At 37.8% G+C, this 23,658-nt stretch overlaps 1 protein-coding gene across 4 annotated transcripts in view; it reads right to left on the bottom strand.

The window, feature by feature from the left end:
• Positions 1 to 18,483, bottom strand: part of CSNK1A1 (casein kinase 1 alpha 1) — a 55,465-nt gene extending 36,982 nt beyond the window's left edge. The window contains exons 1-2 of one of the 4 annotated variants that reach the window (XM_027841772.1): positions 17,776 to 18,483; positions 16,963 to 17,069 (exon numbers count right to left, since the gene is read on the bottom strand). In XM_027841772.1, the coding sequence (XP_027697573.1) occupies positions 16,963 to 17,069; positions 17,776 to 17,898 (230 nt within the window). In that variant the 5' untranslated portion in view covers positions 17,899 to 18,483. The remainder of the gene's footprint in view (positions 1 to 16,962; positions 17,070 to 17,775) is intronic. The other 3 variants (XM_027841773.1, XM_027841771.1, XM_027841774.1) reach the window with 3 other exon arrangements.
• Between the last annotated feature and the right edge of the window lie 5,175 nt (positions 18,484 to 23,658).

The raw sequence follows: 23,658 nt of genomic DNA, 5'->3' as shown, positions 1-23,658 counted from the left end.
ATGAGTGCTTCACACTCCACTTCAAATTCATTTTACTCCAAGGCTTCCTTCTCCTCTAAGTACTAGCCCCATTAACTACAATCAAATGAATTACTGCCAAACTACTCTTTGCTGCATTCACCACCCCTTTAACTTTCCAAACCAAAACACCCTGGCCACCATTTCCCCAATATGTGGGGCTTCTTTCTGTTAGCATGTAAGTTCCTTGAGGGCAGGGACTGTCCAGAAGTCCACATTTTTATCTTCAGCACTTAATACAGTCAGTGCTTGGCATAGCAGGCACTTAAAATGCTTAAGAGATGAAGTTTTCCCCATCACTTCAATGAACAATAGATGGGCCTTCCATTGGTGGGATAGTACTTAAAGTATCTGCACAACTATTTGGCATTGATAGTATTGTGACTTTTTTTACTGTTATTTACAGTATTATGCGAATCACTTGGGACAAAAAGTAATTTTGACATGGTTTGATTTTGTGACAGCAATGGTCACGGTGTGTGTGTTTCTGATATAAAGTAGAATCAGTGTTTAACCATGACTGGATAAAACTGTATCAAGCTGGATTCCCATGCCATACCATTTTCATTGCTCTCTTTTGCTGTGCTTCTAGTGTGCAGAAGCAGAAGCTCTTTCATTTACCAGGAGGTAAACATTTACTAGATAAGAACAGGAAGTTTTCAAAAGAAGAAATCCAAGGTATCAATAGCCAAATGAAAAAAAATGTTCTAAAAATTGAAGTTACCATGAATTAGTGTATTGGTTGTAGAGCTGTGTTTTGGTCCAGCCATTCTAAAACACAATTTGGAACTACGCATAGAAAGTTACCAAACTGCATATGCTTTGATCCAGCTACATTTCAACTAGGACTATTTACCAAATAAAGAAGAAAACGTATGTGTAAAAAAAAAATTAATCTCTTTTCATAGGAGCCCAAAATTGGAAACTAAACAGGGAACCTCCAATTGAGGAACAGCTAAACAAACTGTGGTATATGAATGTAATGGAGTACTATTGTATCATAAGAAATTATGAAGTGGACAACTTCAGAGGAAACTAGGAAGACCCTTATGAACAGATGTCAAGTGAAGCGAACAAAAACTAGAAGAACAATTTATACATTAACATCATAGAAAAGCAACTTTGAAATACTTCTGATGGACACTTTGATAAACCAGGAGTCCACAAGAATGTAGATGAAACATACCACTAATCTCCTAACAAAAAAGTGAGGAATTTAAAAGGCCGAAAGACATACATTTTCAGATACGGTCAATGTGGAAATTTGTTTTGCTTGATTATGCCGTTAGGTATTGAAGGCTTTGTTTTTTGCTTATTTTATTTTTTTAAATTTGCTCAAAGAAGGATAGGGAGGACAGATTAATTCTTAAACTACTTATTATTTAAAAATAAAAATAATAAACTTATAAAGTTGCAGCTCTCAAGGAGAACATTTCAGTGACCATTAGTGAAACTGCAGCAACTGCTGGTATAGAAATATCACGTTTTGAGGAACAAACATAAAAGAGGATGGCTGAATCAGAAGAGCAAAGAACTGTTAGAAAACAAACAAAAAAAATCCCACCAAAATCTGGTTAAGTTATTGCTACAAAACCTACTAATTTCTCAGAAAACAAGCCAAGACTTTCAAGAGGAACTTCACAGCTACAGGGATTGTTACTGATTCCTTTATAGCACAGCACTGAGTTCTTAAAGACATATTATTAAAAAAAAAACAAAAAGACAAGTAACCACTGCTATGAAAAAATATTTATCACAGACAAGAAAGTACAAAGTATGGATGATTAGAAAAAGGTATTTTTATTGTTGAAATTTTTAAATCCAAGTTTCAAGTGGGGATTTCAATACCTCTGTTGTTGTCACCCTAATTCCAAACATTTCAGCAACCTATTTCTTCCATATTCAGTTATTGTTTTCAATTCTTCCTTGGAATATCTCACATTTAGATTAGTTCATAAGATCCACTAAATACCACCTTAGTCTTCCTAAAACGGATTTTATCATGTAATTTTCCTACTGTGACTCCATTAGTCTAATCTATCCAACTTCATTTCTCCATAACTCCCAAACACAAAAACTTCCAACTTTAATCATGGTCTCCTTTCTGTTCCTTTTACCCACAAAATTCATTCCAAAGCCACTTAGTACTTGTCATATGTAAAAATTAGGAGGTTGTATTAGATGCCTATATTTCCTTCAAAGTCCTACATTTAAGACTCCAAGACATTGATCCAGTAATTGACCCTTCCCACCTCATAATACAAGGATCACTGCATTGTCAAACTAGCAAGCAATTATGTTCTATGCATTGTACTAATTTCCTTCTCAGTAAAATAAGGGGGTTTAGAATAGATGATCTGTAAGATATTATAATGATAATTTTTCCTTTTCTCTCTTACTAACGCAATTCCTATATTGCCTTTAAGATGTATTTCTCAATTTCTATTTCATCTACAAAAAACAATTCACAATACTCTGGATCACAGCCTTATTTATAAAATAGTAATAGTGTGGACCACATATTTTTAAATTCCTTACAAAGGAGTCCTGAGTAATTTTTGAATGTATGTCTACAACTAGACAGAGGCAGCTAGGTGGATAAAATGCTGGACTTGGGAGTCACGAAAACCTGTGTCTCCTGACAAGTTACTTAATCTGACTCAGTTTACTCATCTCTAAAATAGGGATATTAATAGTATCTATCTTCCAGAATTGTTAAGAAGATCAAATGACATATTTGTCAAGAGCTATGTAAATGCTATTTTTAGACAGTAACAGGAGCCAAGTCTTCTATTTCTTTTTATCTGTGACTGCCACTTAGAGCAGAGCTGACAAAAAGCTCCGATTGCCCAAGGATGTATCCTTTCCCCAAAATGAATAACCCTTTTTTCTTTCATTGTTTCTATATGTTAATGAGAAAATGAACAAACTACAAGGGAAGTATGCTTGCTTGTACAAAATTGAAAAAGCTGGTTAGTGGCCAAATTTCTCACCAACCCAAGTTGTGAAATTTAACAAAAAATTTTTTATTATCAATAGGGAAGTATTTTCAACTTTTTTCCCCTAAGAAAAAGGAGCTAGTGAAGCTCCTGCTACCAGTTTTTCTACTATGTTCCAGGCACTATGCTAAGCAGTGGAACTGATTAATTTTTGCAGTAAATAGGACAAAAAAAATTTATATATTAACATTATAATCTACATATCATAATCGTCTTAAGGAAAACTAGTAAAGTCTGAGTCTTTTGAGACCCTCAGTCTTTTGAAACCGACTTCATTAATAATCAAACAGTCCCCCAAACACCTGTACATATCTACCACAGTAAAACAGATTACTGAACTGGAAAAATTATCCTGAATACTATGACAATTTTAAAAAAATTAGCCCCTGTGGGAATTCTTATGTTCAGGTAAAGATTACTTATAATTAGCACAGTTTGAATGTAAACGAATCCTATCAAGAGTATAAGTCCTTCTAGGTAGGTCAAATATTTATACATACCACCCGTTCTTCCAATCTCATTTTTACTATTAATATGTTTAGCAAATTTTTTTAATTGGGCAAAGGCAAATAAATGCTCCAAGAAAGAAATAATGGGTAAAATCTAGAGTACTCTATGCTAACCCCCAACAGAAAACAATTCTTTCAACAAGGACAAAACTAAATCCACACTGACCAGGGATCCTGGCATTTGGCTTAGAAGGTAAGGCTAAAGGCAGTTGGGGTATATCATAACATCGTAAGCAGTTCTAAAAAAACCAACAGCTTTGCTAAATACTGAAAATTAGAGAAATAACACTTCTTTGAGCAGAGGCAGAACACTGTACACAGTAACAGCAACAATGATGATCAACTATGACAAATTTAGCTCTTCTCAGTAAAACAATGATCCAAGACAATTCCAGAAGACTCATAATGGAAAACGCTATCCACATTCAGCGAAAGAACTGATGGAGTCCGAATGCAGATCAAAGCATACTATTTTCACTTTCTTTGTTTTTTTTTTAATGGTTTTTTCCTTTAGTTCTGCTTCTTCTTTCACAACATGACTAATGTGGAAATATGTTCAATATGATTGCATATGTATGACCATATCAGACTGTTTGCTATCTTAGGGAGGGGGAGGGGAGCGAGAAGAATTTGGAACTCAAGATCTTGTTAAAAATATTATTGGAAAAAAAATTTACAAAAAAAAAATTATAACACTTCTTCATCAACAGCAGTGATGTCAAACTCAAATATAAACAGATCCCCACAAGCTGCATATTGACTTAGAATGTCACAAACTAACATTATCTATGTTTTATTGTATTTTCATCTATTTTGTTAAATGTCTTCCAATTACATTTTAATCTGGTTTAGCCTCATTCAGTTTTGTAGCATGCCAGTTTGATACTGCTGACCTACAGTATTTAAAATACACCCAAATGACCAATACCCACAAAAACTAAAATAGATCCAGTCATATCCATGTCAAGACCCAGGCTTCACAAAGCCCCAGCAAGATTCAGATGAGTGGAACCTATTTTCAATTCATGCAGTGCCTAGAGAGATATTCTGAACTACAGAGATTCTGAGATTGCTAAAGGAAAAATTACACTATCTTCTTCATGTAGGAGGTGACCACTGCATCAGATACCACCTCAAGCAAAAAGATTTAGCTCCATTTCCCTCAATGTCTAACAGGAAACATTACAAGAAGATATTACAAGGAGGTAACTTTCAGCCTTTTCAACTATTTTTAAAAATTATATTGTCTACTTCCAAAAAAGACCAAAAAGCCTTCAAGATACAGAATCATATGGGCTTCTCCAAAAATGAAGACCAGTGCTTTTTGACATGCAAAAAATGTATATGCACAGAGCAATGCCATATTTGCTTTCTTTCAATTAAGTCTATCTTTGGTAACTTTCTACCTTCAAAGAAGAAAATGGACTACATAGTGCCTTGTGATAAAATTACTATTTAAAAACTTGCTTTGCAAACAGGAAGCATTCCCAAACCTCATGTCAGTTATTAGACATATATAAGGAAAGTCTTAATTTTAAAGAGTCAAAAAACTACAGCCTACCTGTTTTTTGTACAGCCAGTAAGCTAAAATGGTTTTCACATTTTTTAATAAAATTTTACTGTCTGGATGTGGTTCTTCACTGCAGTTTGCTGATCTCTTGGTCTAAATTATGCCTCTGGCGGCAACTAGGTAGTGCAGTGGATAGAGCACCGGCCCTTAAGTCAGAAGGATCCGAGTTCAAATTCGGCCTCAGACCAAACACTTGACACTTACTAGCTGTGTGACCCTGGGCAAGTCACTTAACCCCAATTGCCTAAAAATTAAAAAAAATAAAATAAAAAAAGAAATAAAGGTCTGTTAAATTATGCCTCTGAAATATTCTCCACAAAGACACTCAAAAAAATTACCTCCAAATAAACTACAAAAGTATCAGGAAGCTCTTACTTCCCCAGTTCTGCCAAGCAAGAACCAAAATTCAGGCCAAAAGTACTTTTGTTAATAAATCCAAAGAGATACTGCTGATGAAACCCAGTCAACACCATTCAACCCTTATCACATTAATGGACATTAGCCTTTAATTAGCAACATTTCACTGTAAAATCTAAACTGTGGAACTGAGTAGTCTAAATTACAAGGATTTAAACTAAAATATCTTCACAGGTTTTCAAGTCAGAAGACCTGGATTTCATGGAAAGGGTGGGAGAAAACCTGTTTTGAACCTCTGTTCTATTTACAACCAATGTAACCTTGAGCAAGTTGGTTATCCTCAGTGAGCCTCAACTTCTAAATCCTAAAGAGGGAGGAGTTGAGGGACTCATCAGAGCTAGACAACAAAACACTTAGGATCAATCACCTTAAATCCCAAGGAGTCATATGTACTCATTCCCTCAAGCAAGCAGAAATTGACTATATGCTTTTAGAACACAATTCATCTGAATTATAACATACTTTTAATTGCCATTCAAAGATCATATGGATTAACTATTATTTGATTAACCTTTCTCCAACTGTTTCCTGGAAAAATTAAAAGAAAACGAAATGAATGACAACAGCAGATCTTTCTTAAAGTCATCACTAGCATTCTTTACTATTATCAACATTGGGGCAGGGATTTTTTCTTTTCACAATCAAAATTAACAATTATGATTAATATACAAATAACCTGCTTGCACTTTAAATTTCAGCGATGCATAAGGAATGTTCTACCTGTACTGGAATGCAAACATTCAAGTTCTCTAACACAACAGTGTTGGCAGTTGTAGGATTCTTGAATTAAATTGGGATTTTAACCTGTGATTCTTTCAGGAAGTATTCAAGAACTTCATCCCTCCTTCCCAAATGAGTCAGAAGTACAGTACCTCTACCTATGATAAAATACTATTTTTTTCTACTTTTATTTATAATTTTTTAATTTAATATTTTCTCCCAATTACATGTGAAAACTATTTTTAACATTTTTTTTTAAATTTTTGAATTCCAAATTTTCTCCTTCCCTCCAGTCTCCTCCCCCATTGAGAAGGCAAGTAATTTGTATAGGTTATACATGAATAGTCATTCAAAACATATTTCCATGTTAAACATCTGAAAGGAAACACAGATCAAAAAAAAAAAAAAAAAAAGGAAAAAGAAAAAGAAAAAGAAAAGTATGCTTCAATCTGCATTCAGATGCCATTGATTCCTTCTCTGGAGATGGACAGCACAAAATCCTATTCCTTGAGTAAGGTTTTAGTCCCCAACTCACCTGAAAGGATTACCCAATGTGTCTCTAAATTATAGAGTTGAAAATTCCTAGAGTAGGTAATGGAATCATTCAAATCCTAAAATCCTATTTATGTATTCAATGAATGTTTATGTTCAACAAAATTCTACATCTTGTCATTTTATTTTTTAGCATGTCCCTGAGGTAAATGACCCGTAATCTACTAGAGAACAGGCAGGACAACCACCATGGATCTTATCCAAAGTTTAACAAAAAGGACAGGGTGAAGAAAGGAATTTTCTGACTTTTTTTTTTTGCAGCTTATTTTTTTTTTTTAGAACTTAAATACAAAGACCAAACAAAAGCAAAGAACATTTCCATGTACAACAGCACAACATAAGAGGGCTCAATATAAAACCACAAATTTCCATTTCAAACTCTTCTTTTTTTAAAAAAATTATGTAATAAATACCCTACGTTATTTTCAAAACTACCCTGCTTTTCTGTGCTTCCTTCCAAGTTTCTTTTGTTCTCTGATGTGCATTTTTTATTCTATTCTCCCTCCCTCCCTACCCAGCCCTAAAAAGGCTGTACAAATATATGCATGTATGTATGTATGTATGTATGTATGTATGTAAAACCATACTATATACATACTTCTCTTTTAACAGTTCTTTTTCTGGAGGTGGACAGCATCTTCTTTCATGGGTCCTTTGTAGTTGACAATACTCAAAATAACTTAGTCACTCAAAGTTGTTCTTAGAACAACATTGCTGCTACTGTGTATAATGGTTTCTCAGTTCTGCTCATTTCAACTCTTTATTATTTCACGCAAGTCTTTCCAACCAGCTGATCATTTCTTATAGCACAGTAGTATTCCATCACAATCATATACCACAACTTGTTTCTGACTCCCAAACATATGTTCCATTCCATTATACTGCCCTTTCACAGTGCTATTCACCAGCACACAAGCAAATACAAGATGTCCCAAAAGTCTTAGTGCAGCTTTAAACTTTAATAACTTCAAAAATATAAATGCTGCAAACATGCAAAAAATATTTAAAAGGTTAATTATTTAAAATTTTAAAGTATTGATATATTTATTAAAATTCAACTAACCAAATTATCTATTGCTTTCATCAGCTACTCCTCAGTAACTAAAAAGATTGCATTTGTAACCCCTGCCTTTAAGATCACTCAAAGAAGGTTTTGATGCAATATACAACAATCGTGACATAATCCCACAGGAAAGTCCAAGACAGATCACATGACCAAGGTGACCAAGCAAGAGGATCTCCTCTACTGATCACCTAAGAAAGCATCAGAAAATTTAATTAAAAATTTATTAAGGTGGGGGGGGGGGGAGCGCCATGATAACATTCTTCTCCAAACAACTTTACAATTAAACCTCAAATTGAATTTTGGAGCAGCAGAACCAAGAAAAGGTCAGAATAAGACATTTCTCCAGACTAAGGAAGATAGCAGAAGGTCTGGGACACTGAAGTGGGCACCAGCCAGTGGCACATTCGATGCAGCTGGTACAGGGTCTGGAGGCAGCTGCAACAAGCAGCAGCTTTGAGAGCTCTCAATCCAAAGATGGTAAGGGAGTCTGTCAACTGCTGAGAAAGAGATTACAGGCGACCCACTGCTGGCACTGTGTGCAGCTAGCAACTCTATTTACCATCCTCAGTTCTGGGTCACGATTCACAGCTGGAGAGGAATGTGTGTGGTTGGTCACAGACACACAAAACAAAAACAAAAAACAAACAAAAAAAACAAACGGGCTCTGGTCAGTTCCACAGCCCAGAGGAACTCTAGAACTTTCAGGTACAGGGGAGGAGGGACCCTCCTTCAATTAAGTCCATACCTCCCCAGATCACACCACCCTGTAAACACTGAAAACTTGTAGACTCCCAGAAGAACAGTACAAAAAATCTGAAGTTTGGGACAGTGCCTCATCACCCCAAGGAGAGCAGAGGCCAATATCAACATAAAGTTCAAAATCACGATACAGGCTAGACAAATGAGCAAACAACAACAAAACACTTGACCATAAAAAGCTACTATAGTGGCAGGAAACACAAAGCCAAAAACTCAGATGACAACAATGTGAAAACAGCTACAAGCAAAGCCTCAAAAATGCTAGTTGGACCCAAGTCCATCAAGAATTCCTGGAAAAGTAAAATAAAGAGCTAAAAGTGGTTGCAGAAGAATTGGGAAAAGAAATGAGTCATGAAAGAAAATTATGAAAAGAGAATTAACAGCTTGATAAAAAAGGTACCAAAAAATACTGAAAATAACACCTTAAAAAACAGAATTGGCCTCACAATAAAAAAGATACAAAAATTTACTGAAGAAATCTTTAAAAAGCAGAGAAACTACATTTTGATAAAAGATACCATAGGCAAAGATGTAATATCAAAAATATTTACAGCAAATTTCTCTGATGAAGCCTCTTTTCCCAAATACATAGGGAACTGAGTCAAAGTTTTAAAAGAGTCATCTCCCAAGTGACAAATTGTCAAGAAATATGAACAGGCAGTTTTCAGAAGGCATCAGAGCTCTCTACAGTCATATGAAGAAATGCTCGAAATCACTATTGATTAGAGAAATGCAAATTAAAAAGTACTAGTATCAAATCTAGCATAAAATAGTTTATGCCCCACACTAAGGTTTAGTTCTTCAAGTCATTGCTCATCTCACATCTATTATAAATGACAAATGCTGGAAGGGATGAAAAAAAAAATAGGTAAACTAATTAATTGTTGGTGGAGTTGTGAATTGGTCCAACTACTCTAGAAAACTATCTGAAACTATGCCTAAGGAGCTATAAAACTGCATACCCTTTGACTCAGCAATACCACTTCTAGGTCTGTATCCCAAAGAAATTTTCAAAAATGAGAAAAGGAAAAGGACTCATATGTACAAAAATACTTATAGTAGCTCTTTTTGTGATGGCAAAGAACTAGAAATTGAGGGAATACCCATCATTTAGGGAATAGCTGAACAGGTTGTGGCATGTAAGTATGAGGGAGTACTACTGTGCTACAAAAAATGATGATTGGGATGGTTTCAGAAAAACATGGGAAGACCTATATGAACCGATACAGAGTGAAATGAGCAGAACCAGATCACTGTACACAGTAACAGCAACATCGCAACGATGATCAACTGTGAGACTCAGCTACTCTGATCAATACGATGATCCAAGAAAATTCCAAAGGACTCATGATGAACAATGCCATCCATCTCCAGAGAAAGAACTGATGACCTGTGAATGCAAATCGAAGTATAGTCTTCTCACTTGATTTTTCTTGCTTTTTAAAAAACACAATATGGCTAATATGGAAATGTTTTAATGATTTCATATGTGTAATGGATATATTGCTTGTCTTCTCATTGGGTAAGGGAGGAGCAAGAGGGAGGGAGAGATGTGGAACTCAAACTTTAAAAAAATCAAGATAAGTAAATTTTTATTCAAAATTCACACAATTAAAGAAATATAAAAGAAATTTAAATAATTAAGCCTTCAAATAATTTTTAAAAGTATAGCATTTACACTTCTGTAGTATTAAAGTATAAAACTGCAGTAAGAGTTTTGAAATAACCTGTACCAGGTAATCACTTAAAGAATATTGTACAAGCTTCAAATAAAGTCTTCATAAAGCACATATCATTTTGTCACACAAACACCTAGCAGTCATTATGTGCAAAAAGCTAGGGATACAGAAACTAGTCTCTCCCCTGAAAGAACTTATATTCTACTGAAAGAAATACAGTCTGCACACAAGAAAACACAAATAAACATAAAGTAACTTCAACACAGTAAAGTGCTAATATATATGAGAAGGCCTGGAGATAACTCAGGAAAAGTGTAGGCGGTAGAACCTAAAATAGACTTTGAAGGTTGAGTTCAGGATTCTCTAAAGCATTTGAGTGAATTCCAGACATAGGACACAGAATGTTGTATAGGCCAGTTAGAATGGAATGGAGAATACACGAAGAAAGCAATATTAAGTAAGACTAGAAACATATGTTGAAAGCTTCAAACGTAAGGCTGAGGTCTTTTGTGTTTTATCCTAGAGGGCATAAGAAGGTTTTTATTTGAGGGAATTGTGCCTTAGAAATATCAACTTGGCAGCTATATGGATTTGGAGAGGGAAATGATTGTAGTATGGGAAACCATCTAGGAGGTTATAAAGAATAGTAGAGATGAAAGGTGATTAGTCTGCAAAAAAGGAAAGTTCAAATTTCCAGCCATTAATCCCAATGATGCACATAACCTGATTTGAGGATCACTATTTTTTAAAAGACTGAAAATTTAAGAGCTGAAACGGGGCTTAAGAATCATCTAGTCCTACGGCCGAAGGTTCCCCACACCTCTGATTCTAGTCCAATAGTTCTCAAACATTTTGGTCTCCCTTTACAAATCTTAAAAATTATTTAGGACCCCAAGGAGCTTTTGTTTATGTGTTTAACACATCAGTATTATCATATTAAAAACTAAAATTGATAAAAGTTTTAAATATTAATTCATTTATAATAATACTCATTACAAATTAACATAAAATAACACTTCTATGAAAAGTAATTTTTCCAAGATATAAAAAAAATTTGTGAGAAGACTGTCAGGTTTAACTTATTTTTTTGCAAATCTCTTTAATGTGTGTCGTAATAGAGGACAATCGGATTCTGCTTCTGCATTCAATCTGTTGTGACATGTCTCAGGGTATATGAAAAAAATCTGGCTTCATAAGGATACATAATTAGAAAAGGGGGTGTATTTTAATAGGCAAATTACATTTTAATATTTTGACTTCAGGGACCCTCTGAAAGGGTAGTTCATATAATTTGTACATGCAGATCATTGGTTTGTGATCTGGTAGTCCAAGCCCAAACCCTTCATTTTACAGATAAGTAAAGTAAGGTCTAGAGGTTAAGCAGCTGCATACAGTCACATAAGCACTAAATAGCAGAGCCAGAATTAGAACCCAGGTCCTCCAACTCAAAAGCTAATGCTCTTTCCACTAAGAGTAGAATGCTTCCCCTTCTAGGTTTCATTCAGAAGACAAATCATTCTTTCATAATTCAATGTCCAAATTTCATACTAAAACTTACACATAAATTACTTTATAAAATTAATCTATACTGAAAGGACCCAAGATTTCATCATCGTGGTTACTACCTCCATCAATATAGATCATAATCACACTACAATTTAGTACATAGTCTTTGGAAATTGCAGTAGCCAATAAATTCCTCCTTAAGCCAAGCTGGAAGAGATTTAACTACTCTAAACTTAGCTAAACTGGTCTTCTGAGAAACATATATAGTCTGTCACCAAGCCACCAACCTCTTCATCCAATTTACCAAAGCTCATGCTCCAAAGGCATAGTAATCAACAATCTACGGTCACCTCCACAGAAAGAAGCAAAAAAAAATCATTTGGTATAAGGATGCCCATCCATTCACTTTGCAATGGCTCACAACACTTTCTTCTGATTTAGACCCCAAAGTAAACATTTCCAATCGTATTTGAACTTAATTTCCCATTCTCAACTGGCATAAAATGAGGTAAGCCAAAGCTTAGACATAAACCAAGTAAGAGTTTAAGAATGAAATGCAAAAGCATCTTGGCCATTCATATAGTGACTGATACCAAATGGTATAGTGTGAACAAGGTGAGTGATCTGGGGTCTTTATAGTCACTGGCTTACTAAATCAGCTATGAGTCCTTCTGGAGCCCAGATTTTTTTACATCTGTAAAAGAAAAGATCTGACTAGATTATCTTATTTCCAGATCAACAATCTTTATTTTTGTAATTGAATTATTCCATTCTAATCTACAAGTGGAAATTCACCACAAAGCATCTAGTTCTCTATGTGATCTCCTATTAACAGGGACCACCATAATGTGAATGTCACCCAATCCTTGGGTAACCACGCAAGCATATGGGGGATTATGGAATTACCTATTTGTTAGATTACAGAAAATTTTTCTTCCACAGAACATAAAATTTAACAAAGTATGGTTTAAACTTTCAAGATAACTACTTGAATTCAAAATTCTGAAAATACTTTAGACTTCTAAATTCTCTCATAAATGAAAAGTTTATGAATTATGTATCCAGAGTGCAAAAGAAAAGTTAAAATTTTTTTTTAAATGAATTGAATCCTTTTTTATTCCTCACATCAGGTTTCAAAGAGTACCAAGTGCTTGACAGACATTTAAATCAGTTAGCTATTAGCCCATAACCTCTGAAACTTGGATTAAGATAAAAGAAGTATTTCCTTCATCCTTGGCCAATCAAATTAACGTCCCATCCCCAAAATTCAATTCATCAATAGCAGATAATAATAATAATGATGATAGCTAGCATTTATATGGTATTTTAAGGTTTCCAAAGCACTTTACAAATATTATCTCATTATATCCTCACAACAATCCTGGGACATGAGTGCTATTACCTCCATTTTACAGATGAGAAAACTGAAACTGAGAGAGGTTAAGTGATTTGCCCTAAGTCATAATAGGTCACATGGCATATCTGAACTTTAAATCTACCTGACTTCAGGTCCAGTGTTCTTTCCACTGAACTAAGTTAGAAACTTCCTATTAATTTCCATTGAACACATCATTAAACATTTTAATTTCCCTCTAGCCAGTTTGAGATTCACTTAACTACAAATGGATTGTTATGATGGTCCTGTTCCTGTAGGGCTCTAAGTAGAACCACAACATTATGGAGAAGGGAATTTTTAATCTTACCTTTGAATTTTACTACAGTTCCCCTTCCCCCAAATTTGAAGGCTTGACAGTCATCATCAGTACCATATGTCAAGGGAGAAGGCCTGCAGACTATCAGTGCCTCCACAATCTCAAGAGATAGCATCTTGCTTCTGCTCTCTAAAATGGAAGTATGCTTTTGATTCTATAAATGGTTTCCTCAAATTACACAATAATGACTCTAACAGAGAAGAGTGTTATGTAGGTCAGCTGACTTTACAGCCAATGGTTAGTTCACTCAAGGCCATCTCAAATTATCTCTAAGGGATGCCAGAAATTATTAAATTCACTTATAAAATACACAACACATGACTTTTGTGCTTTTGAGGGAGGGGAAAGCATAAAACACTAATAAAAAGTGAAGTGTTAAATCTTCCAAAAGTTTGGAAATCACTATCTTTTTTAATTGGGCACAACCTGGGCAATTGTCCCAACACAATACATCAAGGTTAAGGCTAATCTTTCTTACAAAATCTTCCACTGAACCTCAAATATTTTTATTTCATAGCCACTACACTACCTTACTTTTGTTTACTAAGCTCCATTTCTTCTTCTCTTAGATTTATATTTATGTATATTTATATATATATATATATATATAGTTACAGACTCAGGACTGTCTACCTCTCTGGAGCCATAAATATTTCTCCCTCCTAAAGGATTCCTAAAAACCATAAAGCCTTCTTTACCTATGAAGCCAGGTGGTAATTTCCCCCAGCCCCACCCAACTTAACTACCAACACTCCACCTTACTCAATTACTTGTTTAGTACCTTATGTCTTAACAGAAATTAGATGGCCCCTGCCATCCTGTATACCACTAGCAGACCACTTAAATGTTTTTTTAAAACTGACACCAAAAAGTTCAGTTGAAGTAGCACAGCATTGTAAAAAGAGCAAAGCATTTAGTCAGTTGGAAAACCTGAGTTTGAATCCAGATCTACTCACATTACTGTATGTGAACCTTGGCAAGTAACAACCACATTAGGTATTACTGCTAACCTCAGTAAAATAAAGAAACTTGACTATCACCTCAAAAATCTAGCATCTCATCAACTTCACAAGTGTATTTTAACTTAAGGTCATAAAATCATGAAATAAACCACCAATTTAGGAAAATAAATCCAATTTCAAGATTCTCATCATATGAGCAAAGTAAAGCTAGGTCATGAACTAAAATGTAATTTAATTGCAGGTCAAAATGCTTGTCCAATACCCCACAATATCCTGTCAACTTCTAGAGAAAAGAAAGAAGAACCCCATCATACTGGGGGCATCCCCTGGAGAACTTGAACAATAGTTGCAAAGATGTTTTGCAATTTCTCATCCTTGAAAGGAACAAGGAAACAGAGCACAGTTTTGATGTTTTGGGGTTGTTTTCTGGGGAGTAGAAGAGGGTAGTTAAGTTTCAAATCAACCGAAAAATGTAAGCAAAAAGCAAACCAAGAGTATTTCAATTTTGTGCCCAATGTGGAAATTCTGCATCACATTCTGGGTGAGAATTCTAGGGACTCTGAATCATGGCTAACAAAACTACATTATTCAAATTCTCGAGCATTCTATTCAGAAAATAAGAACTTTGATTTTTAAGAAAGTAAATCGGGCATGTTGTGAATGAAACCAGAAAATCCTTTTTCACTACTTTTTCTTCTCGGAAAAAAAAAAGGCAAACAAGCTAACGAAATTCCCATTCTACACTATGAAATTTCACTTTTTGGCCTACATAATTGGAGAGGAGAAAAGAGAAGTGATTGAATTTTTTGTTGTTTAATTGTTTTCAGTTTGTCCAACTCTTTGTGACCCCATTTGGGGTTTTCTGGAGTGGTTTGCTATTCCATTCTCAGATTCATTTTACAGATAAGGAAACTGAGGCAAACAGATTTAATTGACTTGCCCAGGATCACACAGCTAGTGTCTGAGGACAAATTTGAACTTAGGTCTTCCTGACTCCAAGCCCAAGGCTCTATCCACTTCACCATGTTTTAGGATCACAGATTTGGACCTGGAAGGAACTTCAGAATTCCTTTACATTTTACAAGTAAGGAAAAACTCAAGACCAAAAACGTTAAGGAATTGGCCAAAAAACAAGTAACAGAACCAAAATTCAGTGTTCTTTCCACTCCACCTGCTTTCTTGTCACTTTAGAAAACTGGCCAATAAAAATGGGTGCTTTTCAAAATAAAAACTTCATGATTATTCACCAACCACTAAAAACCTTTTTATTTTCTTTTTCTACAAAAACTGAGTGGCTATTGAATTTTCTAGTACTTACATCCTTAGAATCAATATATATAATCAGATCTTTAAGTCAAGACAGGCTGTCCATTACTTACTGGTCTTCTAAACTCTGCAAATTTTAAAAAACCTGTATGTGACAAGGTACAGTTGTCATTTTATTCTTAGGATTGTGATGAACCCCAAATCCAAATTTTGTAAAATCCATTAAGTTTAACAGTGAAATGAAGAATAATCAGATCTGTTTTACAAGCATTCCCATCTAAAGTCAGCTTACTTTTTCCTGACTTGCAGATAAATTAACCTGTTGTGGAATGATTAGGTTTTTCTCTTCAGAAAACAAGCAAACTCAGTTGTTACGTCCAATTTGCATTGCAATGGAGAGAAAAGCTATAATCTTCCTACCTTAAAGGACATTTTCTACTTAATTAATGAAATAAAAATTATTAACTAAATGTGGAAATAGTAGGCATGGTCCAATCTGACAATTTCACACTGCATCTAGTTCATAGACTACAAAAGAGTAGTCATTCTGCCACCCCTAGACCTCCAAAGCTCTATTCTCCTTCTTTCACAGGTACAATCAATCCACTTTAAGGAAGTAAAGGAGGATCTAAGGAAGTAAGACTTGTTAACTCCGTAAGTGAAAAGGGTAGGAAAATGAGGTTGAGTCACGTAGATCCGCCATTTTCTAAGCGGAGGAGGAAGACATGTTGGAACAAAAACACAACAAAAGAGCAGCCATTTCCCAATCCAGATCCAATAGCAACCCTAACCGGATGATCCTGGTCACTGAACCTTCAAATTCACTGCACAGGCTAAAGTAAAGGTTATAAGAAAATCGAACATAACACATAAAAACAGTCTCTCCCCACAGGAATGAAAGCAATTGCTCCCTATAAACTTAAAAGCACAAAAAATGACTCAGTAAGGTTGTCGGAAGCCAAAAGAGAACCGGGAATAAAATTTAGCCTTATATTCACAGAAAACGTTGTTTTCTTACGGAGTTGGATTGGGAATCAAGGAAAACTACTAACCATATAGATAACCTGAGTGCGCCAACACACAGACACTTAAAAGGTTATGACTCAGATGTTCCCGAACATCCGAAACACTGAACAAGTCTGATTCAGGCGTTCCCGTTAGTTGCCGAGCTACTCACTTTCCCCATCCCTTCAGCCCTCATCGGCTCACGGGATGCTCGCTTCTTACCGTATGTGGGGAATGCCAACCCCACCTTGAAGAATCTTATAGAGTTTGCTCTCGTACAGCAACTGGGGATGCCTGGCCTTCTGAGACTCTAGCTTCACTGCCACTTCCTGTGGGGAAGAGAGGGGATGGCATCAACACCCCTAACAGCAAGTTGGGGAGGGGAAGGTTAGGGGTGCAGAGGGACAACATGTAAACTTCCAATTCGAACTATCAAGTGAAATAGGGGATTTGAGGAAGCAAAATCTTTTCTTGTATTCATAAAACGAGGCAATCGGCCTCAACAGAGCCTCTTCAGGCTGGTAACAAAATCGTCTTCTGATGCTTAATAATAATAATGGTAACATCAACGATGCAAATATAGAAAATGTTTTCGCCTGAACGCACTGAAGCCTATATAATAAGAGGATCTAATGGGGGAGAGAATCGAAAGCTACCCTAATTAGAACTAAAAAAAGGGGGGTGGGGTTCCAAAGACTAAGTATCTTGAGGCCAAAAAACTCTTGGTTATATATTAATATTTAATTTTCGGGGTATGTGTTTTTAAAGGTTGAAAAGAGATTTAAAAAGGCTGGGAAACTTAATTGTCGTAGTTGTCCCCCAGTTCCAACTTAAATGTTTCCTTTTTTTTTTTTTTTTTTTTTTTTTTTACCCTTTGAGGGAAAGGTTCACAGGGAAAAGAGAAAACTTGGGCCGGGCCTTGGCCGCTGGCAAGGGGCGCGGACGAGGCGCCCACGTAGCCGGGAGAGGGCAGGGATTGTTCTCCAGGGAAGGGTCGTTTGCCCCCCGCCCCGGCCGCTAGCCTCGGGTGGTTACCTCTCCGTTGGTGATGTTGATGGCCAGATAGATGTCCCCGAAGGAGCCGGACCCGATCTTCCGCACCAGTTTATATTTCCCTCCGACAATGAATTCGGCCTTGGAGCCGCTGCTGCTCGCCATCCTGGCGGCGGGAAGGGGGGACGGGGACCTGGGAGTCCCGGGGCCAAGGGGGAGGGGACGGGGATCAGGCGGGTCTCACCCACCAGGCCCGAGCTTCCAGGGACCGGAGATGGTGGCACTCAATAAATTTTTCCCCAAAAAATAAAGAAAAGAGGCTGTTTCCCCGGATTAAGATGTCCTGAGGCGTCCCGAAGGAGTCTTGTTGCTGCTGCCGCCGCCGCCGCGCGGAGTTCCGGCTTCTCCCTCCTCAGGCTCCCGGGAGGGTTGTGGTTCCAGGCCGGGCAGCTTCCCCCGGGTGCCCCCCGCCCCCGTTAGAAGGTCCCTTGCGGGTTCAGGGAAATGTCCTGAACCAAAGAAGGCGCAGTAAGTGGGCGTAGCCCACCTGCTGCCAGAGCCGCCGCCAGGTCCCGCCCGCTAGAACCACGGTCACTCGGCCGAGGCGGCCATCTTGTTCCTCTGGCTACAGCCGACACAAAATGCCCCCAGCCCACTAAAGCCGCTTCTTCACAGCGCAAAGAACCCTGGGAAGGTGATCGCCGGGCGCGAGACACCGAGGGTGACTAGAGGAAGAAACTAGATTGGTGCGAGCCTAGTCTCACGCCGGTAGCGTCAGCCCGTCGCCAGAGCGTTTGCGCATGGGCGTAACTCAGGCAGAAGCGGGGGGAGGGGCCGAAGAAAGCCGAGGGCGCATGCGCGCTGCCTCGTCGCCTAGTATTTGGGCGTTTGCCTCGGGCCTGGGGAGTCGTAGTAGCTGCTGCGGTCGCCGCCTGTGGGGAGGGTTTGTGGCGTTAGTCATCGACGGGCCCCGGCCGGCCTTCCTCCTTCCCTTTCTCGGCAGCTTGCTTTTCCTGGGCTCAAGCCCCGGAGGGTGGGCACGACCCACTCAGGCTCCCTTAGTAACGACTGGTAGAAGGCTCACGCGGCGGTGTGAGGCTGGCGCGGATCACCATCCCGCCGTAGGGAGCTCCGGGTCTGCGGTCTCCCCAGCCCCGCCCCGCCCCCCCCCCGGGGGTAAAGCGACTCCGACTCGAGGCCGAGGTGGGGAGAAAGCTGTCGGCTGGGCTTTCTGTCCGGGTGGGGAGCCGCGAAGGGCAGGTGAATCACAGAGTCAGCTCCACGAGCTGGAAGGGACCTTGGCCTACGTCACCGAGCCCCAACCCTCTCATTTTCCAAATGGGGAAACTGAGGCCCTCAGAAAGGAATTGACTTCCCCAAGGCCGAACAGTGAGTCCCTGGGGCCACGCGGCTTTTTGAGGATCTCAAATATGTTCGGGGAAGAAACTAGCTGATAAAGTGTGGACTGTGGGGGCTTTTCCCAGGGACTACCTTCAGGGTAAGCCCCGGCCCGAGCCTCTCTCTGACCCATTTTATAATCCTTTGTTCCTCCCCAGGCTTTGCCTCCCGCCTGATAATGCGAACAATGACGTGCTTTGTACTGGGCTTTGTAAGCGCCTCACAAAGGTTATCCCTTTGATCGTTGCCCGGCTCTCAGCTTCACAACCTGGCTGTGCTCATTGTTCCCACATCAATGGCCTATTGACTGTCCAAAATGACCTTTCTGCAGTGTTTGTGGCCGCACCACATCAGGTTGCAGCCAGGCGCAGGTCTCGGTTCTGAGGGTTTTATCTTTCTTCTTGCCTTTAACAGCAAAAATAGATTTAAAATTTTTAGAAATGTAAACATTTTAGAAAATAAATGATTCGGCTGTGGAAATTGTACGACTCTTTAGGATAAAAAGCATAAATCATGGGCCACGTGATGAACGATAGCAAAAGGCAGTTTGAAAGCCTAACTGAAAATTCAAAGAATTGATAGGAAGAATAACATTACTTGAAATAAAAACTCATATTTATATGGCATTTTGAATTTTACAAAGCAGTCTCCCCGCCACAAACCTGTGAGGTAGATATTCTCTTTTTAAAGTTGAGGAAACAAGTGTCTCAGAGAGATTGTGCCCTGCTCACCCAGTGGCTCAGTGGATAGAGAGTACTGGCCTTTGGCTTCAGGAAACGTAAGTTTGAATCCTGGCTTACACGTTTATTAGCTTTGTGATCTCTGTCTCTAATCTATAAAAGGGAATAATAGCACCTACTTCACAGAAGGGTTTTAAGAATTACATGAGTTAGGGGCAGCTAGGTGGCACAGTGGAAAGACAACCGGCCCTGAAGTCAGGAGGACCCGAGTTCAAATGTGACCTGAGACTAAACACTTGACACTAGCTGTGTGACCCTGGGCAAGTCACTTAACCCCAATTGCCCTAAAAAAAAATTACATAAGTTAATATATATAAAGCACTTTGCAAAATAAAGTGCTATGTAAATGCTAGCTATTAGAGGATCTGAAGTGTCAAAACTAGGATTTTAATCTATTCAAGTCTAAATATTTTCACGATATATTTCCTCCAAAGTAGCTCTGAAGAGATATAATCAAAGATGTTATAAGGATATAGCAAAGCCAATAAACATTTAAATTTGATACCTGTTATGCTTCAGAGGTATTTTTTGTGCTTAAGAAAAAAGTCTAGCAAAGTCCCGATGCTGTTTTATGGTACTTAACCAAGCAGTGCTGTGCAACACATTGAAAAAGAGGACACACCTCAGTTCAATTCTCCAAGGCACATAAGTATGAAAAAATTACTTAACCTCAGGTTTCCCATCTTTAAAATAAATAATATCATACTGACCTCCAACAGGGCTATTATGAAAAATGTGCATTGTTGAATAGGCTGTAAAGTTATGTAAATGCAAGATATTACAATTGATAGAATAGAGTTGAAATCCATTTATGCCAAACTGTTAATGCCATGGTCCTAAGTTTCCCAAGACTATATTATTCACTCTCATCTTGAAAGTTTTCCTTTAATTTGTAGAACACTGAAGTGTTCTGGTTCTTTTTCTCTAATCAATGGCTCTTCCAAACCTTAACCGGGTACTCCTCAGAGCTCTACTCATAACATCAAAGTCTTCAGTTAGACCCAGAAGGGACCTTTAAAGCAGTCGAATCCAACTTCCTCTTTTTACTGGGGAAATAGCTGATGCTGAGAGGGGTTAAATGATTTGCCCAAAGTCACACACCTTGTAAGTGGCAGAGGCAGATTTGAACCTAGGTCTCCCTGACTTAAAGTTCAGCATTCTTTCTAAGATGCTATGATACCTCTCGTACTCTTCTCTCCTTATATTCTTTCCAAAATAGACCCATTCTCATGACTTTAACTCATCTCGATAGCTTATGTCTTTATATAATGCCATATAGTTAATCAAGAGTTTCACTAATAATCCCTTAATGTAGATAGAACAAGTTCTATCCATTGTTTACTTTAATAAGCAGGCTGAAAGATCATGGCTTAAGCATAGTAACCCATAATTTACAGATTGAGGATTTAAACCTAGTTCTTCTAAATCCCATATTCTTTTCTACTACACAGATATATCCAGTTTCATATGTGTTGTCAAGATCTCTTACCTAAACTCCAGTTCTGCATCTCCAATTCTACTGAACTAACATATATACTTCAGTATCCATCCAGATAACCCACCTTCCCCTAAAAATCATGTCCCAAACCAAAAGCATTATCCTCTCCATGGTATCTTTTCTCTATTCTCTCATCCCTTCCGTGCTTCCTTCTTCACATCAAAATAATCACTAAATAAAAGGCAACATTATATTAAAATAATACACGTAAAGTGCTTTGCAAACATTAAAGTTTTGTATAAATATTAGTTATACTGGAAAACAGGTTGAAATTTTGGTTCCCTCCTGCATCCATCCATTCCATCACTCCCAGGGTACCCTTAGTGTCCAGGCCTGAGCCATGCTATTCTATCTCAAAAACCTTCACTTGGTCACTACTGCCTTCTCTACTCCTTCATGCATTCTATATTTCAGCCAAATGGACTAATCCACATTCCCAGATCATGCTACCCTTTCTCACTTCTGTACCTTTTCATACACTATACCTCATTGGACTCAGTGGTGAAGATACAAATACAAAAATAAGGTAGTCCTTGCCTTCAAGGATTATTGTCTAATAGGGGAAGATTATTCCTAAAGGTAAATAGTGACCAGGAAGGAGCATTTCTGCTTGAAGTTACCTGGATGGTACATGGAGGCTCAGGGGAGCAGATTGGCACATCAGTAGCAAAGACAATAGTGATTTGATTATGATTCCTCAAAGTGGAAGGGGAGATAGGGAGAGTGGGAACATAAGTAAATGGACAGATCAGGAAAAACCTCATAAAAGAGGATATAAAATAGCATCCCCAAAATGAGAGGGATCAGGAAAGTCTTCATGTTGGAGGTGCTAATTTACATCCTCTCATAAATCGTCCCCAGGAAGTCCGCTCAACATTTATTACATTAAGTACATACTAGTGGGCAGCTAGTGGCCTAGTGGATAGAGAGCCTGGCCTAGAGTCAGAAAGACCTGAGTTCGAATCTAGCCTCAGGACACTTAGTAACTGGGTGACCTTGGGCAAGTCACGAAGAGTCAGACGTGACTAGAAGGTGATTGAATAACTGAACAAACAGCCTATGTGTCAGGGGTCCTTCATTCATATTTCTCAGCATTAGATAGATATCAGTGTATCACATAATTCATAGATTTCCCGTCACTCTCACTATATTGCTGGCCCACATATTCCAAGTACTCATCTCTTCAATGATAAATGCTTCTAGTATACAGTTCATTTGTAATCCACTGCAGCCTAGGCAGTAAGGTGGTACAGTGCGTAGAGCTCTGAGCCTAGAGTCTGAAAGAACTGAATTCAAATCCAGCCTAGATACTTAGAAGCTGTGAGACCCTGGGCAAGTCATTTATCACTGCCTCAGTTTCCTCAACTGTAAAATGGGGATAATAAGACCATCTACCTCTCAAGATTGTGATGAGAGGTAATACTTGTGAAGTACTTAACTAAGGTATATGCCAGGTACTGGGATACAAAGAAAGGCGTTAGATAGTCCCTGCCCCCAAGCAGCTCATAATCTAATGGGGGGAGACATTACATAAAAAGAAGATGAAAAGGGTTGGGGTATTACCCAGCAGGAGGTGGGAAATGATCTGAGAAGATGAGAGTTTCTTAGTTAAATAGTAGAGGATATGGGAGGAATTCTCCAATGTTCATCTTCTACACTCTCAGTCTTACATTTTCAACTGACTTTTAGACATCTTGAACTGGATGTACCTTAGATGATTTAAGTTCAGCATGTCCAAAATTGAACACATCTTTTCCTCACCCCTTCCCTTTTCCTAACTTCCCAACGTAAGTATCATCATCCACCAGGACTTGAAACTTAAATGTCATCCTTGACTCCTCATTCTCACCCTCTATATTGAAACAGTTGTTGGGACACTAATTCACTGTTGGTGGAACTGTGAACTAATCCAACCATTTTGGAGAAAAATTTGGAATTATACCTAAAGAGTTATAAAACTGTGTATACCCTTTGACACAGCAATACCGCTATTAGTTCTGTTTCCCATGGAGATTAGAGAAAAAGGAAAAGAACTTAAATGTTCTAAAATATTTATTGCAGCTCTCTTTGTGGTGGCAAAGAACTGGAAATTGAAGGGATGCCTGTCAATTGGGGAATGGCTAAACAAGTTGTGGTATATGATTGTGATGGAATACTACTGTGCTATCAGAAATGATTAGCTGATTGATTTTAGAAAAACATGGAAAGCATGAAATAATGAAGAGTGAAATTAACAGAACTAAGAGAATGTTATACACAGTAACAGCAATATTGTTTTATGAACAACTA

Source organism: Vombatus ursinus, unplaced genomic scaffold (genome assembly GCF_900497805.2).
Source record: "Vombatus ursinus unplaced genomic scaffold, bare-nosed wombat genome assembly UNPS02014863.1, whole genome shotgun sequence".
Lineage (NCBI taxonomy): Eukaryota > Metazoa > Chordata > Mammalia > Diprotodontia > Vombatidae > Vombatus > Vombatus ursinus.
The sequence above is the reverse complement of the archived record's forward strand: the minus strand, read 5'-3'. Positions and strand labels throughout refer to the sequence as shown.